The following is a 20,910-nucleotide window of genomic DNA, read 5'->3' as shown; positions in this document are numbered from 1 at the left end:
CTTCATGAAATATTAGTTTGGATTTAAATAATCTGAATTTATAAGAGAAATTAATGACATCTTGAATGTAATAGATTGTTAGAGGCCTGGGTTCAAATCCTTGGAGAAGTTAACAGAGTTATTAACTGGAAGAGACAGGATTTGAAACAAGATTCTGGCAGTTAATGGCTCTGTAATTTCTCCAAGCCCCAATTTTCCACATCTGTTAAATGTGGAAAATCTGTTAAATCTGTTAAATTATATAAATATAATTTCATAAGGTTATTATAAAATTTAAATGAATCAAGATGTCTAAAGTACTTAGAACACTGCACAGCATATAAAAAGTTGTTAAATAAATTCTATTAATTTCTTCAGAAAATTTTAACAAGTTAACTTTTTTAATATATCATATAATAAATTGATCATTATTTCCATCAATTTTATTCCTGAAATGGCTCTAAGAAATCCATGTTCAATATAGTTAGCTATCTAATTAACCAAGATTTCTGTCTTTTGAACACTGATATTTTACAAATAAATTAAGGCTGCTGTATATATGTTGCAGCAGGTTGTTAGATAAAAAAAAAATCTTAATATGATACAGATCCTTCTTAATTAGTACTAATAAATAACATATCTTCTCATAAAAAAGTGTTAAATCTCCATTTCAGATTTGATATGTACATTATTTATGTTGCACCATGAAAACTGGACTGCTTACCACTGATTGTCCTAGGCTTTCTAGCCATATATTCCTTCCATCTTCTTGAACTGAGTTGGCTGGGAGGAGGAATAAGTATGCTGCTAATGGTACATGGCAACACAAAAAGAGCAGCAGCCTGGATAAAACAGAATATACTCTTAGTGACTGCTCACAGGAGGCGCCTTTAACATACTGTCACTTGACAATTCTCTACTCACATCTCACCTACATAACACACCTTTAATAATTCCCTCTCCCAAAAATTTCACTATAAAAAGTAAAAAACAAAAACCTAAAACACAGGCTCACCTCTACCAAAAAAGAAAAAGCCAAAAAACACAGAAAGGTATTCAGCTATAGGTGTTCCTTCTCCTTCCACTGAGTCATCTCTCTCTGAAAACCATATTTACAATACTTAAGTTCAGGTTGTGGGTATAATTTCTTTGTCTATCTGCAAATCAATGAGAGGCCACAAATTCTACCTGTTCTCAAAAGATTCTGGTCATACTAAGCCATAATTTTATAACTTTGGATCTAAATGGATTATTGTTCTGGCTTCAAAATTAGAATCAAAAGGCAATTTCATAACTTCTGTTCCTAGATATCGGAGACTTAATGCTAATAGGTATAAAATTCAGAGAAACCATGAATCATATGCCAGAAAACACACAGCAGCATCCAGCTGACTTATGAGCAAGCCCAACTTAGTCATCATCATATTCCCATGGCTGGGCACACAGATGTTCATTAAATATTTGTTCCCCCAAGCCCAACATAACATATTTAGGTAAATTCTCAGTTTGATTAAGCACTGAACAATACAAATTGCAACCCTGAAAGCTGTATTTTGCCTGTTATTTTAGAAATGTAAGCTACAAAATCAGCACATCTTGATATATACTTTTTTTCTTTAAATTTGGGTGAAATTTAGGCACGAGGCATCTCAAATTTAAACCAAAGTCACTTTTAATTGTCTTCTGCAGACAGAAGAGTTATATGAGATACGTGATACAAAGTTACTTAACACTTTTTGCTGCTATTTATTATTTTTGCTTAAGTATTCTTAACTAACAGTTATAAAAATAAGTCTACCAGGGGCAAAATAAGGAAGGTAAAATTAAATATGCTTACTTTCCCTTTATTATTATAGCCATAATATTTTTAAGTTAAATATATTCCACATACTCAAGGTTAGACATTAAAGTAAAAATATTTAGGAAAATAATCATTAATTCTAAAATATATATGTTTCTAAACATTAAGTCCTAGTTCTCCCTCCTTGCATAAAGAAGACTTCTTAGCCCAAAATGCATGACAAGACCGTCTGCCCAAAGGGCAGACGAAGCTGTAATGTGAGTACGCCAGATCAGAGTCCAGGTATAGTTTACCAATTACATGGCCGTTAAAATTATAGCTACAGCCTAACAATGCAGAGATGCTAAACACAGTTCAAAGCATAACTTATACCCTGGTATAAATATCCTGATCCGCCAGCCAGATAAATAATCACATTTCTGAGACAGCCTATTTTTGATTAAACATTTACTACAAAAATGAAAATAAACATTTCTAAATCACAAATGCTATAAATTCCTACAAAATAAATTTATGTCAATAGTTTCCACAACACTGACAACAAAACTTGGATTTTGATAAGCTGTGCCCACTCCTACACTGACCTTTAGATGGACTCAGAGACTTGAGAACGACACTTTTACTTTTGATAAGCTGTGCTCACTCCTACACTGATCCTTACATGGACTCCTAGAGACTTGAGAAGGACGCTTTTACTTTCACCTTCTATTTCAAAATTTAAGACAACACTTCAAACCCCCTTCAAGGGGCAAACACCAAACAAGCAGGCACTAATGACAATCATGATTTTAGCCTTATAAATTCTCTTCTTTGACAAAAGTGTTCTCTGTCCATATGATTACTAGATATTATGATTCTCTAACAATTTTATCTTGCCTTTTTCTAATCTAATAAGCATTCCTCTAAAAGGCTTTTATTTTTATTCTGGGGATAATCAAACATCCTTTTTAGGCTCAGAAGTCGACTTAGGATCACATAAATCACTAGAATTTAAGGACTATGACAGCTTCCCAAGGAGGGACCTTGTCCACTTTATTCTCTCCAGTACCTGCAACAAACAACTGGCAGGCAATCCAAAAAAAAAAAAAAAAAAAGAACAAATAAATGAAAACCATGGTATAAAGCACTAGGATTATTTCAAGCAATGAGCATGCAATTTAAAATTTTCTTTTAAAAAACGTAAAAGACTAATTTTAACCCACTGTAAAAGGACAATGAACTGTTTCACATCTGTTTTGCAGATCAGCCAAATTACATAATCTATGTTTCCAAAAATTATGCCTTTCGCTGCATTAAAGTGGGAACATATATTTAAAGATCCAATATTTGTCCCTGACTGATAAAGTACAGTTCAATATTCTATAGTCATTGCCCAAGAAACAATAAAAATGACAATCTAATAAATCAAATTTAAAATAAAACAACTGAAAATGCCATGAATAGATACCAACAGTTTAGCTGTCTTCTAGGATTGGTCTTCCCTATCTTCAATAGATGGATTAACAATTATTTTATACCTGTGCTGAATTACAGGTATATGTCTGATTTTGACTTGAAACATTATCTATAAAATTAAGGACTAAAGACTTCATTGTAACTTCAAAAGAGGGTATCTAGAGCTTTATGCATTTCGGGAGAATGTTTCACTTAAGTGTGTCTATCATTTGGGCCACATAAATATCTTGCCACAGAACTGAAATCAAATGTGAAAGGAGTAGGTTAACAATAACCTAACGTACCCTAAAACTTTAAAGCAATTACCAATCATGAAGCTTATTTTTTAAAATCTCTTCTAAAAAAACAAAAATCACTTCCTGTCTGCAGTAGACTCTGGAGTTATAACAAGTCCAAAGTATTTAATATGAATTAGGACCAAAACAATGTGTTATTTGAAAGAAACCAAATCATCACACAAAGACAGATGAAAAAAATATATATTCCCTTTTCTCACACATCTGTAAATATTGAGTTAAAAACAAACCACACAAGCCCCACTCTCTATACCTCGCCACACAGGGATGAAATCTGCTCCAACAACAACACGGAGCTCTGCTTGGCACTGTTTTTGGTCAATCCCCTGTACTAAGGAGTTAAAGAAACGATGGAATGGTTAACTGTCAAATAATTTTACTTCCTACAGTAAGTCTGATTCTCCAACTCACAAGATGGTTAAATTCATTTATCAAAAATTTTAAACTACTCCTCTCCTTAAGGATAATTACTTTTCTGATTCTGAAGATACAACAAGAAGTACGATACTGCGAACTATTAGAACCAGAGATTTTAAAAACTGGAGCTTCTGAATAAAAATTCAAGAACATTGTATATACTAGGGTCTCATTTCCAACCAACAACAAATTCTTTTTATACAAAATATTCTGTTATTAGGTATATTCTTAAAACGTCTTAGATATATTTTCCTTAAAAAGATTCTAAAATATGCTGAATATTTGCAAACAAATGTGATGGCATTCTTATTTACTTAAGTAACTAAAACAATACAGTAAAATGGCACTTTTATCTATCCTGCCAATGTCAAGAGAAACATCTGAACCTTCCAATAGTATATAAATTATTTTGTTTTTCTTTACAGATTCCTAACATTTTTCCCTCTTCCCTACCCCACAAATGAGTGATAATTTCAGGAAGTCTTCTGCCTATCCTAAAGGCATAAATATATTACCTGAAGGAAGATTCTTTTTTCCAAGTTGTAGAACTTCTATTAAAACAATGGCAATGAAAGGTATACTGATATTATAAAAAAAAAGAAAAACAACAAAAGTACGGCCAAATATTTAAATGTGGTGGTATCACGAATAAACTCTACTTGACACAGAAAATGTGATCTATGATGAACATGTAAATGAAAAGGATACAGCTCAAATTCAATGTCCGACATATAGCAGGAAGGTAGATCTGATAATTTTATCATCTGCACAAATTCTAAAGCAGGGCCATAATAATGAAAAACCTAAAATGGAAAATAAAATTATGTAAGGTTTTAAATACCAGAAATAAAACGAAAGTGCAGGGTTTAAATCTTTAAAATGGGTCTTAAAAAGACAGTATTTATACACTATGCAAGCCAAACACTTCATTCTCTGTAACAGACAAGAATTTCTTCCATTCCAATTCTAGCTTTCAGAGTGGAGAGATAGACATGGAGATTTCCTAGAAAGGAAAGTTTCTAGAAAGAGTTTTACAGGAAGAAAGTAAGTCCAGAAAGAGGTAAGCAACGGAGGACAAGAGTTCTCAACTCTTCCTGTTTATCTCTAGCTAGACAGACAGGTATGCCAGAAGGCTAGGTTACTGAAGTGGGTCTGAAAAACTGAGAAAGAAAAAGAAAAGACACACCAGAAGGAACTCTAACTGGTATGCTGAGATTAAAAAAAAAAAAAAAAATCCTTGGAGAAAATACCAGGGTAATTAAAGAAAGAACTAGTGAAACCAAGAATGCTAATTAACAAAGCAAGCTCCACTCGAAGAAATAAGGATTTCTTTGGATAGAGTCTAAAAGTAAACTAACAGTGAGCTAGTGAAGAAGGTATTTCCAAGGCTGGGGTTAGAGTACTTAATAGGAAGGGCAAAGAAAAACAAAAACATCTTCAAACAATACAAAATTTTAAACTTGCAGAAATCTGAGTAATTTTACCATATATGATTCTGTGTATGTATGTGTGTGTATACACAAAAATACACAACACACATAGTGTGTATTTATATAAAGATCCGTATACTCAAGGGTATGGTTTTTTCAGTAGTCATACGTGGATGTGAGAGTTGGGTCATAAAGGAAGCTGAGCGTCTAAGAATTGATGCTTTTGAACCGTGGTGTTGGAGAAGACTCTTGAGAGTCCCGTGGACTGCAAGAAGATCAAACCAGTCAATCCTAAAGGAAATCAATCCGAAATATTCATCAGAAGGACTGATGCTGAAGCTTCAATACTTTGGCCACCTGATGCAAAGAGCTGACGCATTAGAAAAGGCCCTGATGCTGGGAAAGACTGAAGGCAGGAGAAGGGGATGACAGAGGACGAGATGATTGGATGGCATCACCGACTCAACGGACATGAGTGCGAGCAAGTTTTGGGATTGGTGATGGACAGGGAAGCCTGGTGTGCTGCAGTCCATGGGGTCGCAGAGTCGCACATGACTGAGCTGACGCACGCATTTGTGTGTGTGAACACAGAGACAGAGAGATCAAAGCCTGTTCTTTTTCCACTGTGTCATGCTCCCTTCAAACTGAATCCTAGAAAGCTCACATAGTAAAGTTCAAACCTAAAGTGGTTTCAGGCCTATACTGACTTAACATTAGGATCATTCCATTTTGAAAAGAATCTAAAACAGTGATAGTTTTGCCAACATTCAATGCTGATAACAGTATAATTTAAGAACAATTATAATAAAAGTTGTGTGAGTGAGCACACTTAGGCACATATATTAGTTAACTGAAGATTCAAATGTATCTTATAAAAATATTTATGAATGGATGATTGCAAAAACAAACACAGATTACCTTTGGCAAAATATCTTTATCCTTCGATGGTATTATCTTTTTGTCAAGAAAGCAAGTTTCTAAATTAGATGTATTAAAATCCTTAGGTGTGACTCCCTTTAAACAAAATTCAGGGAAACTAATTTCACTTCCAAACTGAAAAGAAATGGAGAGAGCACTTACAGGCATCATGAATTAAGTTATAAAGATTAATATATCTTATTTCAACATAAAAGTTGAGAGGAAAACCATATGTAAATTCATTTTTGATTCCTCAGCTCAAAATGCAATTCTTCCATTTACGTACACATCATTCGTATTTCAACTTACACATGAATTTTTCATGAAATGCTCTCCTTGGCCTTTCACTAGACCGCAAGAGTATATTAAGCCCATTCTCTGGAACCACAGGGACTTCCCTGGTGGCGCAAACGGTTAAGAATCTGCCTGCAGTGCAGAAGACTGGGGTTCGATCCCTGGGTCGGGAAGAACCCCTGGAGAAGGGAATGGCAACCCACTTCAGTATTCTTGCCTGGAAAATCCCATGGACAGAGGTGCCTGGCAGGCTACAGTCCATGGGGTCCCAGAGAATTGGACACGACTGAGCGACTAAGCATAATAGACTGAAATACATCAAATACCAGAAATAATTATTTGAACATGGATACAACTCACATGCAAAAAAAAAAAAATACAACTTACATGAAATAAAGCAGCTTGGACAAACATGAACTCAACTAATGTTAAATGCTATGTTTTAAAATAATGTTACATTTTAGAATTGCAGTGCCCAAAACAATCATAGTGACTCCTTACATTTAAATAAAGTAAAAAATTCAGTTTGTGTTTGAAGTAGTCACATAGAAAGTTCCACTAGCAACATGAAGCCAGTGGGCTATTGCATAAGTATAAATTCAGAACATTTCTATTAACGAAGCAGTTCTATTTAGATAAGTGTTCTTCCAGAACATTTTCAAATGGTACATGTTCATTAGGATTCATTTATATTATCTGTGTTGTAAATAACATTGAAAGGCCCACTTTGTAAACTGTGATAACAGAAATCCCCTTACCTTCCTCTCGCATATCTGAATCTTTCCCCTCCACAGCTCCTTTGAATCAATAGCATTTCTGAGATCTTCAAAAGATACAACATTAGCAGAAAGGTATTCTGCAATTTTCTGATAACTTCTATAAATAAAAAGTTCATGATAATTCAATACAGGCTTTTAAATTTGACTTAGATTTAATGGTTATAGTTAACTATAAGCTAAACAAGCAAAATGTCAAGCTTCTATTTCTGCTTTTATCTACTAATATTATAGAACATTCATTAAATCAGTCTCTGGAGAAGTTTCCAGCATATGTTCATTTAATCTCAATATCACCATGTATTATGAATAATTATCCTTAATGCTACAGATGAATAGATTTTCCTATTGTCATTTACTGGCTTTAACATGTCAAATACACACATATGTACACACATATACGAAGAATTAAATTCTTATCTTCAAAAGAACTGCTTTTCTAAACTGTTCCCACAACAGTTGTATATGAAATTCCTTAATACCACTGACAGATTATCCTGACTATATGCATTCCAGTTCCTCCCTATATTTCAATGAAAAAGATCAAATCTCACTTTTGAAATTCCCCAATATATACTGCTGTGCTTGACATAATGACAGTGGTCAACAGTTGCTGAATGAAGAAAATCATGAAGTGAACAAATCCAACACCTATTTAAGGATCAAAACTGTAGTACACAGTTGATACTTACTCCAGTAAAACACAACAGTATATATTTATTTCTACATTGCACATAAAACAAAAAACAAATATGACATTATAAATCCAGTGTATCCATATACCCATGGGATTTATCATGGTGCTCACTGGACAATACAAATCTATTTAAAAATACACAAGGAGTTGAGAGAATAACACTCAATAACAGTTCAAAAACAGTATCCATAATATTTACAAAAAACTTAAAACATCTGAGAAATATAAAGTATGAAATAAGGAAAATCTAGGTTTTTCTTAATGCAAAAAATCTCTAATTGCAGTAGGACATATTCAGTTCAGTTCAGTCACTCAGTCGTGTCCAACTCTTTGCCACCCCATGGACTGCAGCACGCCAGGCTTCCCTGTCCATCAACAACTCCCGGAATTTATTCAAACTCATGTCCATTGAGTCAGTGATGCCATCCAGCCATCTTATCCTCTGTCGTCCCCTTCTTCTGCCCCCAACCCCTCCCAGCATCAGGGTCTTTTCCAATGAGTCAACTCTTCGCATGAGGTGGCCAAAGTACTGGAGTTTCAGCCTTCAGCATCAGTCCTTCCAATGAACACCCAAGACTCATCTCCTTTAGGATGGACTGGTGGGATCTCCTTGCAGTCCAAGGGACTCTCAAGAGTCTTCTCCAACATCACAGTTCAAAAGCATCAATTCTTTGGCACTCAGCTTTCTTCACAGTCCAACTCTCACATCCATACATGACCAAGGGAAAAACCATAGCCTTGACTAGATGGACCTTTGTTGGCAAAGTAACGTCTCTGCTTTTTAATATGCTATCTAGGTTGGTCATAACTTTCCTTCTAGGAGTAAGCGTCTTTTAATTTCATGGCTGCAATCACCATCTACAGTGATTTTGGAGCCCAAAAAAATAAAGTCTGACACTGTTTCCACTGTTTCCCCATCTATTTGCCATGAAGTGATGGGACCAGACGCCATGATCTTCGTTTTCTGAATGTTGAGCTTTAAGCCGACTTTTTCACTCTCCTCTTTCACTTTCATCAAGAGGCATTTTAGTTCCTCTTCACTTTCGGCCATAAGGGTGGTGTCATCTGCATATCTGAGCTTATTGATAATTCTCCCAGCAATCTTGATTCCAGTTTGGGCTTCCTCCAGCCCAGCGTTTCTCATGATGCACTCTGCATTTCAGTTAAATAAGCAGGGTGACAATATACAGCCTTGAAGTATTCCTTTTCCTATTTGGAACCAGTCTGTTGTTCTATGTCCAGTTCTAACTGTTGCTTCCTGACCTGCATACAGGTTTCTCAAGAGGCAGATCAGGTGGTCTGGTATGCCCAACTCTTTCAGAATTTTCCAGTTTGTGGTGATCCACACAGTCAAAGGCTTTAGCATAGTCAATAAAGCAGAAATAGATGTTTTTCTGGAACTCTCTTGCTTTTTTGACGATCCACTGGATGTTGGCAGTTTGATCTCTGGTTCCTCTGCCTCTTCTAATACCACTTTGAACATCTGGAAGTTCATGGTTCATGTATTGCTGAAGCCTGGCTTGGAGAATTTTGAGCATTACTTTACTAGTGTGTGAGATGAGTGCAATTGTGTGGTAGTTTGAGCATTCTTTGGCATTGCCTTTCTTTGGGATTGGAATGAAAACTGACCTTTTCCAGTCCTATGGCCACTGCTGAGGTTTCCAAATTTACTGGCATATTGAGTGCAGCACTTTCACAACATCATCTTTCAGGATTCGAAATAGCTCAGCTGGAATTCCATCACCTCTACTAGCTTTGTTCATAGTGATGCTTTCTAAGGCCCACTTGACTTCACATTCCAGGATGTCTGGCTCTAGATGAGTGATCACACCATCGTGATTATCTGGGTTGTGAAGAACTTTTTTGTACAGTTCTCTGTATTCTTGCCACCTCTTCTTAATATTTTCTGCTTCTGTTAGGTCCATAGCATTTCTGTCCTTTATGGAGCCCATCTTTGCATGAAATGTTCCCCTGGTATCTCTAATTTTCTTGAAGAGATCTCTAGTCTTTCCCATTCTGTTGTTTTCCTCTATTTCTTTGCATTGATCGCTGAGGAAGGCTTTCTTATCTCTCTTTGCTATTCTTCGGAACTCTGCATTCAAATGGGAATATCTTTCCCTTTCTCCTTTGGTTTTCGCTTCTCTTCTTTTCTCAGCTATTTGTAAGGCCTCCTCAGACAACCATTTTGCCTTTTTGCATTTCTTTTCCTTGGGGATGGTCTTGATCCCTGTCTCCTGTACAATGTCACAAACCTCTCTCCATAGTTCATCAGGCTCTCTGTCTATCAGATCTAGTCCCTTAAATCTATTTCTCACTTCCACTGTATAGTCATAAGGGATTTGATTTAGGTCATACCTGAATGGTCTAGTGGTTTTCCCTCCTTTCTTCAGTTTAAGTCTGAATTTGGCAATAAGGAGTTACATGATCTGAGCCACAGTCAGCTCCCGGTCTTGATTTTGCTGACTGTATAGAACTTCTCCATCTTTGGCTGCAAAGAATATAATCAATCTGATTTTGGTGTTGACCATCTGGTGATGTCCATGTGTAGAGTTTCTCTTGTGTTGTTGGAAGAAGGTGTTTGCTATGACCAGTGTGTTCTCTTGGCAAAACTCTATTAGCCTTTCCCTGCTTCATTCCGTACTCCAAGGCCAAATTTGCCTGTTACTCCAGGTGTTTCTTGACTTCCTACTTTTGCATTCCAGTCCCCTATAATGAAAAGGACATCTTTTTTGGGTGTTAGTTCTAAAAGGTCTTGTAGATCGTCATAGAACCATTCAACTTCAGCTTCTTCAGCATCACTGGTTGGGGCATAGGCTTGGATTACTGTGATATTGAATGGTTTTCCTTGGAAACGAACAGAGATCCTTCTGTCATTTTTGAGATTGCATCCAAGTACTGCATTTTGGACTCTTTTGTTGACCATGATGGCTACTCCATTTCTTCTAAGGGATTCTTTCCCACAGTAGTAGATATAATGGTCATCCGAGTTAAACTCACCCATTCCTGTCCATTTTAGTTCGTTGATTTCTAGAATGTCGACATTCACTCTTGCCATCTCCTGTTTGACCACTTACAATTTGCCTTGATTCATGGACCTAACATTCCAGGTTCCTATGCAATATTGCTCTTTACAGCATCAGACCTTGCTTCTATCACCAGTCACATCCACACTGGGTGTTGTTTTTGCTTTGTCTCCATCCCTTCATTCTTTCTGGAGTTATTTCTCCACTGATCTCCAGTCGCATATTGGGCACCTACTGACCTGGGGAGTTCCTCTTTCAGTATCTTATCATTTTGCCTTTTCATACTGTTCATGGGGTTCTCAAGAAGCAACCCCATGTCCAAGGAGTGGCAGCTGCACGGGCACAGGAGGGCCGAGAGGAGCTACTCCACGTTCAAGGTCAGGAGGGGCGGCCGTGAGGAGATACCCCTCATCCAAGGTAAGGAGCAGCTGTGAAGAGATACCCCACGTCCAAGGTAAGAGAAACCCAAGTAAGATGGTAGGTGTTGTGTGACGGTATCAAAGGGCAGACACACTGAAGCCATAATCACAGAAAACTAGCCAATCTGATCACAGGACCACAGCCTTGTCTAACTCAGTGAAACTAAGCCATGCCGCGTGGGGCCACCCAAGATGGTGGGGTCATGGTGGAGAGGTCTGACAGAGTGTGGTCCACTGGAGAAGGGAATGGCAAGCCACTTTAGTATTCTTGCCTTGAGAACCCCATGAACAGTAGGACATATTGGGTTGGTCAAAAAGTTTGTTTTCCCATAAGATGTTGCTTTCTTGGCCACCACCATAAAACTGTCACATTTTTAAAAATCTTCAAAGGCTGGGTCTATTAAAAGCAGGGTAGCAAGTTAACTATAAAAACAAATAGCACAGAGAGCTTACATTTCACAATGATCTCCCACTACAGTAATTTTTGCTGAATACCATTCCTTCAAATGTTTTAATGCTCCTACAGTAGGCAGACAGTCTCTCAGTTTTGGAGGATCTTTGTCAGAAGGCAACAGTATTATATCTATCATTGCTCTACCTAGAAAGAAATAAAGGCATTTTTATAATTTTTTTTACATTTTTATGTTGGAGCACAGTTGATTAAGTGTAACTTTTTAAAGATGTTAGACCCAAAATGCCTCAAAACAGTATCCTGGACAATTGAATTTTATGTTTTTTTAGAAGATGAAGGAGGATCTTAACTTTAATTTATGAAATTCTTCAAAACAATACACATCTTTAGGAGTTGGAAATTTTTAAATGTTCATCCCTTGATTTAAAGCCATGTTATCTTGAAATAGCTAGCATATGCCAGAAAAATGAACTATATCATAATCACTTGCCAATCATGTGTCAGTGGTTAATAATACATTGCTCGTGAGATCATCAATGCTATTGTTGTTCTGAACAGAGGGGAAAAAAACTTGTGCAATTGATTATGTTCTTCTATACTTAATTTTGTTACACAAAAGGGAATGAATTAGTGTAAAATTGTAATGCTCAAATAAATTATTTCTCTTTTTAAAGAACAATAAAACACTCAGAAAACTCAGTTATACTGACAATATGACTGGTTCCTGAGAAAAGAAGGTTAACTTCATGACACTTTACATTTTATAAAATGATGAATTTTACTGAAGGATAAGAAAAATCAAAATCAAACAAAAACCAAACAAAAGTATAACAATGAAAGTATTTCAATTTGCCAAAATAGCAACTCTACATTTCATATTTTGAACTTCATAGAAAAAATTGATGCTTATTTGTCAATGTATTCAGCTATTTTCCATATATGATCTTTTATGCTAAAATACAATCCTGAATATAAGGATTAGATTGTGAGCTAAAGTCCTTTATGATAATCACATATACTTTACTCATCACTGTATACTCAGTTCCCAGTACATGCCTGACACATAATAGACACAACAAATATCTGCTTAATAACTGACCTCCAATAACGAAAATATTCAGAAATCTCTTTAAAAGTATTTGTGGATGCCAAAGTATATCAAATTTTTGATGAAACAACTAATTGATTCACCTTAAGAAAGATTAAAATAAAATACAGCTTTAAGAATAAACAATACACTGTTTCATAAAACATGCTTTCCATTACAGGGAAAAAAATGAACTGCATAAAAAAATTGAGTCAAGGGCTTCTTTTACTGTATGATTTTCTATATGACAACATATATAGCTGACTTCACACCATGAAAGAATGTTACCCAAATGATATACATTAAAGAATTTCTTTTTCCAGGAGCTGTCATGGGACAAGTTTTCTAAAGAACATTGTAGAAAACAATGGTAGACAGTAGAAAGACTCTTCTTTAGTAATAACTGAAGCAGGAAACAGATGAGTATTTAATTTTGTAAGTTCTAATTTTTGTCTAAGTAAATGAAAACAATTAAGAAAACTAACATCTCAACAATGCATTTTATTAAAGTAGTGGAGCATGTCTTTTTTCACAACTTCAAATAAAAATCATTTTTCATTTTGATTTTAAAAATCAGAAGTGAGAACACGAGCATAAAGACTGAGTTTATCATTCATTCACACACAGTTTAAGATAAGATGCAAATTACTGAAAGTAGCCATAAGATATTACCAGGAGCAGGAAGCTTGTCTGATAACTGATGCAAACTTTCTGCAGACTCTTCATAAAGGCTAAAACAAAAGAGAAAGTAGAAAAAAAAAAAAAGTTATATATAATCATAATTAGGTCATACTAATCAAATGGATCTCTGCGCCAGGCACTATTAAGTATGTTAGCATTATCTCATTTGATCTTCATGACAATCCCATGAGGCAATACTCTTAATACTATTTTTATCCTCACTTTAAATAATTCAGTTAAAGTCCACATCAGTAGTAGGTATGAAAGCTAGGATTCAAACCCTGAATCCAAGTTCTAAGCCACACTCCCCAAACAACAGTAACAAAAAAGGGGGGAAAAAACCATCCCTAAATTGTATCTAGTACATAAAAAATAAATCATAACTAGTAGACCAAACATTTTTCTGAACCCTACAAAGTAAGATATTCCTAAGTGTTTAATAAAGGCTACTGCTTTTCTCTGAATGACATATAACAGATGACTGGAAAGCATGACACTCTCCTTCAATTCTTTAAAATCTATTAGTTTTATCCATATAATAAATTTTTCTCAAAATAGCTTATTATATGGCATAAAGTTACTTGAATCTTTTATTATAAACTCACCATTGTTTAAAAAACTTAAGGCATCTTATGGTAAAATGCAGTTTTCAAGCTCCCTCTTGTGGAAATAGTTATTAAGTCATTTACTAGATACAATCATTTTTACACTCACCATCTTCGACAGTGGTGAGAAAACATGGAATGCTAAGAGCCCTAAAAGGATCTCAGCACTTTACAGATGAGATAGTGAGCACCAGAAAAGTTCAGTGACTGCCCCAAGCTCATATAACTACAGACCACTTCTACCAGCCTCCGTTTCAATGCCTTTTCTAAACTTCTACAACGTCTCCCTTCGTTAATCAGTATAAACAAATATGATTTGAAAACAGGAAAGCTCGAAGTCTGCAGTAACTTATAGAAATATAATACTTGAATATTAAAATAAGCACAGGTAGTTTTTTGTAATGAAGTATTACACAAGACCAAAATGACTAGTGGGCTTCCCTTGTAGCTCAGTTGGGAAAGAACCTGCCTGCAATGCAGGAGACCTGGGTTGGACTCCTGGGTTGGGAACATCCCCTGGAGAAAGAAATGGCAACCCACTCCAGTATTCTGTCCATGGAAAATCTCATGGACAGAGGAGCCTGGCCGGCTACTGTCCATGGGATCACAAGAGTCGGACACTACTTAGCAACTAAACCACCACCAGACAGTGTATTTCATGAAGAAAAAAATAATGACCACAACTCACATTACCTAAATCGCCATGTATGTCGAACTACAATTCAAAAAATCTAAAAGTGAATCCAATCACCCATATAACCCTCAACAACTCTGGATTTTAAGTATGCCTGAAACACTGAAGACACACATAAATTGAAGAAATGTATTTCAGTTTCAAATAGCAAAATGAAAGTGATACTGTGGTTTGAATGCCAGTTATTAACCTTAAATAAAGTTTCTATTCAAGCTCCTGAAATATAACATCAAGCAGACTTTTTCTTCAAGCAAGTGACACATTAATTATCACTTTTTATGACTCCTACAAATAAGTAAGCTTAAGAAGCTAAACATTTTCAGATACACATTTTTGCATTTTAAAGAATTTTATTCGAATTAAAGGCCCAAACTGCCTATCTTCCAAAATAAGAATTGACATTTTTAATTATGTAAAATTCCCTCACTATAACTGTTAACATATCAAATCCTCACTCTCATGGCTAAAATACAATTTAATGTCAAATATTGTAAAGACATTATAGGAAGCATGTAAGCATACTCAGCCAAGGATAATGATTCCCTGCTATTGCTGTCTTCTTCCTCAAAACACTCAACAGCACTCAAACATTCTTCCGTATTTGTTTGAAGAACATCTTCAATGTCATCTTTCTCTGCACCAAAATGTATCTCTTCCCAGTGTGAACTACAAAACTAACATATCAAAAGACTGCATTAAGTAATGAGTTCGTGGAATTATTTGTATTAACAAAGATATTGACCAGTGACCATTTTCTTATTTATATTACCTGATAAAATCCACATACTGCCTGCACTGCAAAGAACCACTTCCTGGAACCAGGTATACTGCCCACTGAACAGGCTTGAAAGCAAAATCATACTGATTAGAAGGAAAGAATGCCACAAATAAGCAGATGTTACAGCACATATACTTAGAGAGCTATGCAATTTTGATACATACTATACAGTTCTCCAAGTTATGTGTGTGTGTGTGTGTATAAAGAATACAGAAATTCAAACAGGAAAATCTGCCTACAGAGTAAAATTATTCACTCTCTATGAAGACTCTGCTTTAGTTCATCGCAGTTCAAATGCACATGATTATTATTAATCTTCATTTCAAACTCTAAAATCTAAAGGAAAGGAAAGTGAAAGTGAAGTGGCTTAGTCATGTCCGACTCTTTGCAACCCCATGGACAGCAGCCTATCACACTTCTCCGTCCATGGGATTTTCCGGGCAAGAGTACCGGAGTGGGTTGCCATTTCCTTCTCCAGGGGATCTTCCCAACCCAGGGATCGAACCTGGGTCTCCCGCATTGTAGGCAGACGCTTTACCATCTGAGCCACCAGGGAAGACCTAAAAAGATGCTGAAAAATACACCCACTCAATTACTGCTGAATAATACCAAAAAATGCAAAGCATTTTAGGGAAAATGGTTCCCTCCTCAAAGACCATGAAGGTTTGGTTCAGCCTTACTAAAAAGAGAGGAGATAAAGAATAACTATAGCCTTAAAATAGAGATGATCTTCTTGGAGACTGGAATATTATATGAACATATGAAATTAAGGGTCACCCCAGGGTACGAGTCAGAAGATCAATGAAAAATTTAGAGCAATGTACAGAAATCGGATTCAAAGGAGGAGTAACTGCGGCTTACCTCATAGAAGTTAGGAAAGATGCTAAGTGCCTATTACCAATTTCTGCCAAAATTCCAGAAGACTTTATCCCCTAATTCCTTAAGAAAATAGAAGCCATTAGGTAGTAACTCAAATAACATCCTGTCGACAAACAGACCACCCTTCCTGCATTTCCATCAGGCCTTTCTTCATTCCTTCCTGTTGACATGTAAGAGGCACCATCCTTCTGACCAAGGCTACACCCCACCCCACTTCCACTGGGACACCAGGCCGCTCACTTCCCTGCATCTTTGATCTCTCCTTCTCTACCATTTCCTTCCCACTAACATCTAAATATGCACAAGTATTTCTCAAATTACTTTTTTAAATCACCTTTAAATTCATCTCCCTTTTTTAGTTAACCACTATATCTCTTTCTTTACTTTTCAGGAAGATAAACTTTCTGAAAGCACTGTCTACACTTGACCATCTCTACTTCCTATGTACCTTTTCTATTCCCCTCCAAATCCAGTGTAATCTGTTCTTTTGTCTCCAACATGCCACTGAAACTACAACCACCAAAGTCACCAGTGGGTGACATGTTTCTAAATCTAAGTTTTTAGTCCTATTGGTACTTGACTTCTCAACATTAAGACCAAGAAAGGAATAAAAAATGACACATTTGACTACTTTCTCCTGAAAACACTTGCTTTCTGTGGAAAACCTATCTTTCTTTAAAAACTGGTGCTCAGATCTTTTCAAAAATGAATTCAAGATTTTCTGCTCTTCTCACACTCCAAAACAATACCGTCGCTCCTCACGGCTCAAACTGACATCTATATATTGATGATTCCATAATCTTTCCCCAGCTGCATTCTCCTTTGGAGTTCCAGACACATGTATCCAATTTCTTTTTTTTAAGCCTTTATTGAACTTAAAATTACAATACTGCAACTGTTTTATGTCTTGGTTTTTTGATCTTAGCTTCCTGACCAGGGACTGAACCCACACCCCTTGCACTGGAAGGCAAGGTCTAAACCACTGGACCACCAGGGAAGTCCCGTGTATCCACCTTTAACAAAATATTTTTACTTAGCAATGTTTCAGGCAACTCATCACACGTCCTTCACTAACCATGTCACTTTCCATCAAAATCCTGTTGTAATAATAGTAGTACTGACTTAAACTATACCAACTTGCAAAATTAATGAGTACTACCAGGATTTGGCAAACAGGATAGGGAAGCACATAGATATTAGAAATAATTCCCCAAAGATGACAGTTGAAACTCAAGAGACAGGTTATCTGATGAAAGAAAACAGAAAGGAACAGAGTGTTCAGTCATCAGAACAAGCACACTCTCCTTGGCGTCTCCAGGAACTTCCTTCAGCTTTCAGACCTGTCCTGGCATCTCCACTCTCAGATAGAGGCCAAGTCAGGGAAGGAAAAAAAGAGGGTGACTATCAAAGAAGTAACAAACGGATCTGTATAATGCCAATAGGAACCAAAGGAGAAAAAATGTTTCCAAAGTAAAGGGTGATCAAAAAAGTCAAACTTTGAAGAACTTCAAGCAGATAAGAATGGAGAAAAGATGACAATTATGACGTGCTTTTTTTTTTTCCATTTATTTTTATTAGTTGGAGGCTAATTACTTTACAATATTGTAGTGGTTTTTGTCATACATTGACATGAATCAGCCATGGATTTATATGTATTCCCCACCCCGACCCCCTCTCCCACCTCCCTCTCCACCCGATTCTTCTGGGTCTTCCCAGTGCACAAGGCCTGAGCAATTGTCTCATGCATCCAGCCTGGGCTGGTGATCTGTTTCACCCTAGATAATATACATGTTTCGATGCTGTTCTCTCGAAACATCCCACCCTCACCTTCTCCCACATATGAAGTGCTTTTAAGAGAAGTGGTAAGAGGTAAGAATGAAAAAAAAAAAACAGTTAAGGAAATGCCTGTAAGAACATTAAAAATGTATTTGTACTCAGAACACAATCATACATCCTCCTTATAAAGCCACGTTACTCTATTTTACACGAAGCTAAAGATGGCAAGCAAATCTCATAAAGGGAACAACGCTCAAGATGAGAATATAAAACAATTTTCATAACAACTTTATGACATCTGAACATCAGTAAATGAAGGAAAGCAATTTTCCCCTTTTGTTTTTCTTGTTTCTTTTGCTAGCTCCCGATCCCAGGGACTTGCACCCAGTCAACAAGTGCCTCTTGTTGAGTTTAAAGATAAAGAATATGATATAGTAATGGGCAAATAATGTGTATAGATACATCTTTTTTAGTCTTGTAACAATAAGTAAAGGAGTGTGCCACAAGAGACTGGAGTTTTAAATTATTGAGTCTAGTATTTATGTTATTTGTGTTACATTAAATTTTTATGTAACAAATTGTGTTATACAAAATTTCTGTTACAGAAATATTTATATATTCTGTGTTAACTGGTAATGCATTATAGCTTTGCACTAATATTTTCCTGCAAACACGTTTAGCTAAAATATTAAATGACATTATTAATATCCCCCCCAAAAGCAAACAAAGAAAAACAACCAAATGTTTTTTGGACTTTTATGTGACCAAATTAATTAAATTTATTTCCAATACAAATGCTACGCCAGTGAAAAGAAGGGTTTATGTTGTACTTACCAGGGAAAGTACTATCTTCTGGACTAATTGAAGCACTAATGCTTCTTTTCAGGAGACGATAAAAATTTCCTGCTCTTAAGTCTGAGAAAGAAAAATCAAACTCACTCAGCTGGGTTCAAGAATTACACAACGTAGACCAATTCCAGTTTCACCACCAGAGCCTCTCCAGAACAATATACTATACACAAAAGATCTACACTCTGTTCAAATTTTAATATAATAAATATAAAGCAAGCAGAGAAAATAGGTAAAGTTCCCGGTTTGCACATGCTTGCCAGTTAACACAAATCCAAAATCTCCCTCCCCCAAATAATTTTTAAACCGAGATGGGAAATCCTGTTACCATACTCTGTACACAGCCACATATACTTCCTCCTCAAAACACCTCTCCATCAAAACAAACTAAATAAAACGCAAGAGATTCCAGACAGGAGCGTCAAAAAGAGTGCAATCTCAAACGGTCAGAATCGTCTTACATCTGCCACTCGGTTTTTTAACGTATTACACGTGCGGAAAGCCTCCTCCTGTTAGGATGTAAACTCCAGGAGAGTAACAGCCCTTTCCACCGAGTTGCTTTCCGTCTGACTCGCACTTGGAACACAGGAGGCAGAACTACCTAATGAATGCATATAAGTCTCAAGGGCAGAAATTCCATTCCCAAGGCCCCGAGAACTTTTTAACTGTGTCTCCAAGTTCTGAGCGCGGGCACGTCGCACCCAGAACCTTAGCCCTGTTCTCCGTGCGGGTAGCATCTTCCTCAGCCCTGGCAAGCCGATCTTCTGCGTGCGGGCCGATCTTCTCAGCCCTAACAGGCGACCCGAGGGAGTCACGGCTCCCCGCGGTCCCTCCGCCCAGTCCTCCCCAGAAGAACCTGCTCCCAAGAGTCCTCTCCGCCCCGCTAGCCGCTCCCGCGCTTTCTCCGCTCGGCACCTACCCAACGGCTTTCCGGAGCCCTCAACTCGCGAAGCCTCGGGCCCACGTGCCGGGCCCGCCGCCGCCGCCCCCGCGGCCTTTTCCTCGCCCCACACCGCGAGGAGCAGGTACCGATCCATCTCTCAGCGCGCGCGGCCGCCTCCGTCCAAACTGCCCGCGCGCCTGAAACACTTCCGGAGCCCTCTCTTCAGCTCGGCGGGAAACAGCCCGTCCCCCATCGGTTTCCGCACCCTTTCCAGCAGGCGAGTGACTTTCGGAAATTATTCTCTCAATAACCGCATCGTGTTCTCTCTTCCTGACGGAATGGTTGTGGTGGGAAGACTGGAAGAGACGTGGGAAACGCGGAGAAGCATACAAAGGCTTGCTGGCCTAGGAACCGCCACCCGCAGCTCCGCGCGTTTCCCGCCGGGCCGTGATGCGAGGCGGCCCCGGGTCCTGGCGGAAGCGCGGAGACGCCCCTCGGGAGCATGGCGGGTCTGTCCAGGGCGCCGCAGGTGAGGCGGCGCTCCCGGCGTGGCGGGCTTCCTCACTCTGGCGGGAGGCGGCCGGAGTTGGCGCCGCCGAGGCGGATGGGGAGCCAGGCCCCTAGGCCCGGAGATAAAGCACAGACGAGGGTCGCAGCTGACCACCACTTCGTGTAGTGCTCTCGGTGCCCCTACTTCGGTGTTTTTATTCAGCCCTTCTCTGGTCTCCCCTCACCCCGGAGCGGTGTTAGGGGGACAGTCA

The 20,910-nt window shown here is 37.6% G+C and overlaps 2 protein-coding genes and 1 non-coding gene across 5 annotated transcripts in view; 1 reads left to right on the top strand and 2 right to left on the bottom strand.

The window, feature by feature from the left end:
* Positions 1-20,443, bottom strand: part of LOC122451018 (MDM2 binding protein) — a 72,737-nt gene extending 52,294 nt beyond the window's left edge. For both annotated transcript variants that reach the window (XR_006272290.1, XM_043483461.1), the window contains exons 1-11: positions 20,186-20,443; positions 19,252-19,332; positions 15,754-15,827; positions 15,507-15,658; positions 13,677-13,735; positions 11,959-12,103; positions 7,349-7,466; positions 6,297-6,431; positions 4,657-4,751; positions 3,785-3,857; positions 704-821 (exon numbers count right to left, since the gene is read on the bottom strand). Coding sequence is in view for 1 of the 2 variants with exons in the window: in XM_043483461.1 (XP_043339396.1) it covers positions 704-821; positions 3,785-3,857; positions 4,657-4,751; positions 6,297-6,431; positions 7,349-7,466; positions 11,959-12,103; positions 13,677-13,735; positions 15,507-15,658; positions 15,754-15,827; positions 19,252-19,332; positions 20,186-20,303 (1,168 nt within the window). In the remaining variant the exon portion in view is untranslated. The remainder of the gene's footprint in view (positions 1-703; positions 822-3,784; positions 3,858-4,656; positions 4,752-6,296; positions 6,432-7,348; positions 7,467-11,958; positions 12,104-13,676; positions 13,736-15,506; positions 15,659-15,753; positions 15,828-19,251; positions 19,333-20,185) is intronic.
* TRNAC-ACA lies at positions 16,247-16,318 on the bottom strand. The gene has a single exon. It is a non-coding gene; the product is annotated as a tRNA-Cys (tRNA).
* Positions 20,444-20,521: 78 nt separating the features above from the next.
* MRPL13 (mitochondrial ribosomal protein L13) overlaps positions 20,522-20,910 on the top strand; it is a 38,928-nt gene continuing 38,539 nt past the window's right edge. The window contains exon 1 of one of the 2 annotated variants that reach the window (XM_043483463.1): positions 20,522-20,678. In XM_043483463.1, coding sequence (XP_043339398.1) covers positions 20,652-20,678 — 27 coding nt within the window. In that variant the 5' untranslated portion in view covers positions 20,522-20,651. The remainder of the gene's footprint in view (positions 20,679-20,910) is intronic. The other variant, XM_043483464.1, reaches the window with a different exon arrangement.

Source organism: Cervus canadensis, chromosome 12, assembly GCF_019320065.1.
Source record: "Cervus canadensis isolate Bull #8, Minnesota chromosome 12, ASM1932006v1, whole genome shotgun sequence".
NCBI lineage: Eukaryota > Metazoa > Chordata > Mammalia > Artiodactyla > Cervidae > Cervus > Cervus canadensis.
Note: the sequence above shows the minus strand (reverse complement) of the source record. Positions and strands in the feature narration are given on the sequence as shown.